General features: G+C 35.9%; 2 protein-coding genes across 2 annotated transcripts in view; one reads left to right on the forward strand and one right to left on the reverse strand.

Moving 5' to 3' along the window:
* LOC138865912 (regulatory protein zeste-like) overlaps positions 1-1,901 on the forward strand; it is an 8,350-nt gene extending 6,449 nt beyond the window's left edge. The window contains exon 6 of the mRNA XM_070137393.1: positions 1,763-1,901. Coding sequence (XP_069993494.1) covers positions 1,763-1,901 — 139 coding nt within the window. The remainder of the gene's footprint in view (positions 1-1,762) is intronic.
* LOC113812702 (peroxiredoxin 2-like) overlaps positions 1,706-7,500 on the reverse strand; it is a 16,919-nt gene continuing 11,124 nt past the window's right edge. The window contains exons 4-5 of the mRNA XM_070137599.1: positions 5,171-5,261; positions 1,706-2,670 (exon numbers count right to left, since the gene is read on the reverse strand). Coding sequence (XP_069993700.1) covers positions 2,588-2,670; positions 5,171-5,261 — 174 coding nt within the window. The 3' untranslated portion in view covers positions 1,706-2,587. The remainder of the gene's footprint in view (positions 2,671-5,170; positions 5,262-7,500) is intronic.

The raw sequence follows: 7,500 nt of genomic DNA on the forward strand, positions 1-7,500 counted from the left end.
GTGAGTTAACTTCCCTTTCCCAACTTGTGTTAGAAGAAAAACATTTCATAACTACATTGAGAAAAGCGGACACTTAATTTACAATACTCTTGGAAATACAAACGACGCCATGCACTCTATTTTTTTATTTCCTACCCTGGTTATCCTCCACCGTCTTAGGATAAAGATAATGCCATGCAAAGAATCTCAGACGCTGTACATTTGATATCATACATTACACTATACATTTTTATAACACCCACCGTACTTTTGACACCACACTAGTCTTTGTTCCCCACATAAGGCTTTTATCCAATAACATCATCTGTAATTCTGCCCCCATACTTACTACTATACGCTTTATCTTTAATACCACATTGTTTTAGACCATCATTAGACCATTCATTGCATTCTGGAAACTATGAACTATATTTTAGAGAGTATTCACTGCATTTTTGAGCCTATTCACTATTAATTTTGTGACTATCCACACTATTTTCTTGAATGTTCGCTGTGCAGTAGGTCTGATCATGCCCTATATTACTGATATCTTACTTTCAGTTTCCTCCACTTCATAACTCAATGGCCAGTATTATTCTTATGTGATTATGAGAGAGAGAGAGAGAGAGAAAGAGAGAGAGAGAGAGAGAGAGAGAGAGAGAGAGAGAGAGAGAGAGAGAGAGAGAGAGAGAGAGAGAGAGAGAGAGAGAGAGAGAGAGAGAGAGAGAGAGAGAGAAAGAGAGAGAGAGAGAGAGAGAGAGTCAGAGAGAGAGTGAGAGAGAGACAGAGAGAGAGATAGAAAGAGAGAGAGTGAGTGAGAGAGAGAGAGAGAGAGAGAGAGAGAGGGAGAGAGAGAGAGAGACAGAGAGAGAGAGAGAGAGAGAGAGACAGAGAGAGGGAGAGAGAGAAATATATATAGATAAATAAACATCAACATGGATATTTACAAAAAGTTTGCCGCATTCATTTGCACTCCGACAAGTACCAGAGTGAGTGAGAGAGTGAGAGAGTGAGTGAGAGAGTGAGAGAGTGAGAGAGTGAGAGAGTGAGAGAGTGAGAGAGTGAGAGAGTGAGTGAGTGAGTGAGTGAGTGAGTGAGTGAGTGAGTGAGTGAGTGAGTGAGTGAGTGAGTGAGTGAGTGAGTGAGTGAGTGAGTGAGTGAGTGAGTGAGTGAGTGAGTGCATGAGTGAGTGAGTGCATGAGTGAGTGAGTGCATGAGTGAGTGTTTATATGAGAGAGAAAGAGAGAGAGTGAGTGAGTGAGTGAGTGAGTGAGTGAGTGAGTGAGTGAGTGAGTGAGTGAGTGAGAGAGAGAGAGAGAGAGAGAGAGAGAGAGAGAGAGAGAGAGAGAGAGAGAGAGAGAGAGAGAGAGAGAGAGAGAGAGAGAGAGAGAGAGAGAGAGAGAGAGAGAGAGAGAGAGTGAGTGAGTGAGTGAGTGAGTGAGTGAGTGAGTGAGTGAGTACGTGTATGCATGTGAAACATTTCCTCAAATGATTAGATGTTTTGCATAAATTTTCTATTACCAATCAAAAGTAAAATGATTAAAGAATACAAAAACATTTTAATCCTTTTTATCACATAATTTCATGATAATAAAAACAGCTGCAGCACCCTTTGAAATCAATAGTTCAAATTCCCATTGTAAAAAAGAATGGCTCTTAATGGACCGATGATCACAATATTGGGTTATTTCAACTTCATTCATAAAGGAATATAAAAGTCATGATACAAAGGAAAGAAACAGTTTACTCACAAAAACAACTAATACAAAAATTAAATTATCAGATCTTCTCTAAAAATGCTGGAAGTCATCAACATGAGCAAATACATAAAGCAGATCCACAAAAAGCTGCTACATGGAACATTTATACATTTTCCAAAGCTTATTAAGTATCCAAAACTTACAATACTTATTGAAATCTGAATACTACAGTACAAAAGTCTAAGTTCATTTTCACAACATGAAAACACAGATACATGTTACATTTTACAAATGTATGCAACCTTAGCTAATAGTATCTTATTGACTGTGGAACTTTTCACAAACTTTGAGTTTGGATTTTGACTGACAAACATAATGCTACAGGAAGTTGTAAATTCAGCCATACTTAAAAAAATATAAAGGACCTTTTATCACAGCTCCTTATCACATTGAACAACACACCGCTCATAAAACCTCCTCTCAGATAAATGCAATGTTTTGTACGTAATATTCCATTCATTAGTACCTTCTTTTACTAGCTGCATTTCAACTGTCACAATGGATACAAAAATGTCTACGCAATGTCCCCTATGAGGAAATATTTTAATATCATACTAAAAGAGAACAAATCTAAATACCATGTATGAAATACTGTCATAAAATTGGTGCCAAACAGGTTGGCAAAAAAAGAAAAAAAGAAAAAAAAAAACAATGACATAGGAACTTGCAGAAAAAAATATATCGCATATATGATGACTAGTGCCCAAGCATCCATACCACCTTGAAACATAAAACAAAATTCAAATTCATTCTCTCCAGGGAGGAGGGAACAGCAGATTTTTTCTGTCTAGTTCTTTCAGTAAGACCCTTGAATGTTCAGATGACTCGGGACACATTCTAGGAACGCACTACTTAGATGCCGAGGTCACTTGCTGCACTGGGCAGTGGTTGGAGAGGCCCTCATCTCCTGGCTTCCAGTTGCCCGGGCAAACTGCAAATCACAAAAAGAAAAGTTAAAAGGAAAATAGGGCAAATTAAGAATGAATATCATAGGGACATTCTCATAGGTAGATTAGTAAAGCACAGTTTGAGAGTTCTTTAGTACTTAAATAATTGGCCAAGACCATCCTCAGAGAGTGAGCAGTGTATTGGCCAGTTTGTAAAAATTGTGTATGACCCGATCCAATGAATATTCATTATACAGACATGTATATACACAAAAAGACATGCATATCTACCAGATAGATAGCCTTGATAGATAAATGTAAGTATGTCAGATACATAAACTGATATGCAATGGGTTGGGCCTCACACAATTTAAACAAACTGGCCGTAAGTCAATAAATAAATAATCCTGATCACATACAACAAGGAAAATTAGCGCATTCACAAACAAAGTGCTTATAAAATGTTGTACTAAAATCTCAATAACAAGTGGACATTACTTACAGAAATAGGGAATGAAAGTGAAAAAAGGAAAATATTCATGGACCAATGGACTCATATGCATTAACTTCAATCTAATATGATAAACTTAAATCAAGAACAATATAAATCATATTGATGCTGGTGACAGTGATGGTGATGATAACAATGACAGTGACAAGTGACAAATGATTCTGATTCTGATGACGATGATGATAACAATAATCATAAACTGTAAGACATATTCTTTCTCCTCATGACTTTATTTATCTAACTCCACATGCTGGTTCATGCCCTTCGGCACTTTCTCTTATCTTTGTGGAGAGGCTGATTTCAGAACTCCAACATATTGACTCTCAACAAATGTGCAACAAAAAATTAAGAACTGATTCTACTTTCTACTTTAATTTTTTTTTCCACCATTTTTTTCCCTATTTCTTAAGAAAATATGCAAAACAGAACAGAGCAGAGGAGAAAAAATCATTCATGTTATATACTTTAAAATGTACAAGCTAGGAATAACAATCCATCAGGGTCACCCTATCAACATAACTCATGGATGATACTTGACCTACATCCTCTATATGTTGCTTATTGCTCTACTGGGGATGTGGGGACATAAAAGGAGTACAGTTTAACCATATATGCCATTTTCTTGATACAAGTGGACAACAAAATAAGGAAAAATTTTGGAACCTCAACTGCCCTTCTCTAAGACATACAAGAAAACCAATCACCTTTCTGGTTTAATGCAGAAAAGAAAGGAGGAAAGAAAAGCATTTTCTTCTGGCAATTCTCTTTGATCGATAGTGGATTATGTCCTTACAATAAAACTGCTCTTTTTTGTGAGCAAAACCCATCATGGTACAAAAAAATAAGAAATATACAATGTATATAGGATCTACTAAACACATTCTAAAAATATGAAGAAAATTGATTAGATGAAATTGTTTTTTGGGCTAGTTTATTGACTTGCATATCAAAATCAAAAGCAGATACAGCATATTATTAGATTTTTGTAATAGCTGTGGGGCTGGGACTGTCTCCACAATAGCAGTAGAATTGCGAGGATAAGTATAGGTGTGTCACATACCCCTAAAAAGAGGCCAATAAGTTATTTGCTTACTATTTATGATGATGAGATTACGTCATAAAAGAAATGAAGAAGCATCATCATAATAAAACTCATAATAAATTGAATTTCCATCGAAGTGGTGAATAGTGAGTTCTTTTCTCATGGACATATATAACCTATGCACTTGGTTAACATATGTTCCTAAGACAAATTGGTGATACACATTTTCTTTCACTGGATAACAAAAGCTCAGTAAAAACCTACATAAAAGAATCTTATAAGTTAGCATACATGATTCTGCCTTAAATATCAGTGTAGAGCAAGCATTATGAAGATAAAACTATTACTGAAATCTATACAACCTATCAATATGATACTAACTTAACCCACTCACGCCAGGAATGATGTCCCACCATGGCATGTGCAGTAAAGCCTGCTACATAACAGCTGTTTACTTCTTTGGCTCTGACTGCAGTCACTGAGCAGAAACAACTCCTCAAAAGTAGGCTTCAAACCTCTTTATAGCCTCATATCCTATAGCATATACTGCAGAAATGGGCATAGAGTGCGGTACATTTCTGCTCCCTTGAGCATTTGCCACAATACTCTGCCCTGCACACGGTTCAGTATGACACCAGGTGATCCCATCATGAGTGGATTAAGTAGACATGAACATATTTTGAAATGAGTAAAGTTCTAGCAATATACTTTTTACACCATTTACTAAGCGATGATAAAATGATCAATGGACTTATACTTATGTGAATATCTTTAAAAATGGAGCAATTCAAAGCTAACCTTAGATATATTTTGATTATCCCAACTCATCTTTCCGCTTCCCCAATCTTGGACAATACCCATGGTAGTCTCACAGAATATCACTAATACTACTTAGTCTTAAAATAATGTAATGTGACAAAGAGTATCACAGAACCACTATACTTTACGTAAAATACATATAATATCAGCACTGAAAAAAAAAAAAACTTACTTTTCCCCGTATTATCAGCATACTGGATGGCACTGACTAGGCGAAGGACTTCATCAACATTATGACATGATGTCTCATCACTAAGGATCATCTGCAATGTAAGACAAATTATGGATAGATCAAAACAAATCATTGAGTTGTTACAAAAAAAAGAAAAAAAAAACTCCTAAATTACAATATCTTTACCTTGGCAGTTTAAGAGATTGGTGTGATCGAATGTTGTTCCACTGTCTCCAGCATCTCCAATTACTTTTCTTCAGAAATTATTCTTTTCGACCTCCTCATTTATATGACTGGCCATATCACTAGATTTGTAATGTATAATGTAGAGCCAAGACAATACTACAGAAAACATTTACGTAGTGAAGCAGTGTTCTTGAAGATGGTCCACAAATTCTTTACTTTCAACTGTTCTTTATGACTTCAGTGACTGTAAGGAGGCTTTATTATAAAAATATCAGAGGTAATTTTCCACAGAATAAGTACAATCAAGCCAGAGAAAAATAGACTAAAATTTCTAATTCTCATCACATTCTGATCTGAAAAGTTACACACCTAGGGCTTCTATCATGACATGAAATATGTTTCTTAGTAATATAAGTGCTACTAAAAAGTAAGATAATATGCTCAACTAGAAATTTATAGTACCAGTATTCCAGGAAAGAAAGTGTTATGAAAATTTAATACTGACCAAGACAGCTTATAAAAAAAAAGAAGAAAAAAAAAAAAATCCTACCCAATTTTTACCATGTCACTGGAACAACATATTCTTTTCTTACTCTGCATTGATTAAGGAGGGCACATATTTGTAAACACTACATAAACAGAGCCTAATAGTAAAAGGATGATGTAGTTACTTAAACCTTCTCTCATTTCTACTCAACTGCACTATAATGAAATAAAAGAATGCATCAGAAAAAAATGATCTGGACTGGCAGAGGAGAGCGAGGGAGTAGCTAATATCAAATTGAATTCCAAGTGCCTGAGAGAGGCTTTAGATTAATAATAAATAACATAGGCACATATCAAATGATGCTTAACCTCATTTTACACGTTCTATTAGTCGCCATCTCCCTCTGTGTGCTCAGGATACAGGATAGTCCTAGTCACTCGCAATACCAGAGAGCCTCGAACTCTTGCACACTTAATGTTTGCAGATGGAATGATGTAAATGCCATGGCCACTGTAATTTTAATCTATCACCTGTACTCATGGCCAATGTTTTTGGATGGCACAATACTAGTACCTGGCCACTGTAATTTTAATTTATCACTTGCACCCATGTCCAATGGATTAAACAGTACCCAGACATCTTTGCCCACTGAGCCATTGAGAAAGGCTTTAGGCATTTGCCACAGGTTATCTTTAATTACTAAAGATCAGTTTGCTACCCTAGTTTCCAGGTTTGTATCAGCATACAGCATTACACTTTTTATATGAGTAATTGACAATAAGTCACTTTCCTGTATAAATCTGTACTCATCTGACAAGTAACACATTACAGTATAAAATTAAATCAATGACCAGATGTTTAATAACCTATGGTCAGAATCATTCTGCAAACAGGTTTCTACAAACTCTTTGTTTCATAGGTGTAAAAAGCATTTCCTCATTAAGTGAAATGCAGAATTGCCGGTGAAAAGAATCAACTGCAACCATGGATTATATACACAAGACTAAATGAATTATATGCATTATAGATACTTACAAAACATTTGCCACTAGTTCCATTTGTTGAGGAAAAATAGACCCTGAAAAGTAGGCTTAAGGCCTTTGTTAGCCGAAAAGAAATTGTTTATGCTGCACCCAAGAGCATAGACAAGGGTAATCTTATGTTTCCCTTGCTTCCGATTTTTCCCCTCAAATAGCTGCACCCACCTGCACCCTGACACCTTGTTCAGTTTACCAGTGGAGGCTCCTAGTGTGATTAGGTTAACCCCAAGTCACCAGGCATGGCATGTACATACATGCCATTGCCCATTGTGTGTTGAAGTTAGTAAATGTTTTTACATATAGATGGCTCCACAAGTACTAAGTCACCAATGAGCCAATTACGCAAATTACCTGTCTCACCTGTTTACCCTTTTCACTGATTTTCAATATTTTCTAATATTATTGCTGCTGTTAGTAATGTCAGTAACAATATAGTAATTAAAATGTGTCAATATTGATAGCATTAGTAAAGAAAACATTTTTCCGCTTTTTCAAGGAAAAGTAAGGTCGCAAGATCTACTAATTGACTCTTTTGTGGCTAAACATTGGCAGAGCCATATATGTACAAAAAACATTTAACCAAGCATTGCCAAAGAGAACACACCATTCTCCCATCG

This window comes from Penaeus vannamei, chromosome 23, assembly GCF_042767895.1.
Source record: "Penaeus vannamei isolate JL-2024 chromosome 23, ASM4276789v1, whole genome shotgun sequence".
Classification (NCBI taxonomy): domain Eukaryota; kingdom Metazoa; phylum Arthropoda; class Malacostraca; order Decapoda; family Penaeidae; genus Penaeus; species Penaeus vannamei.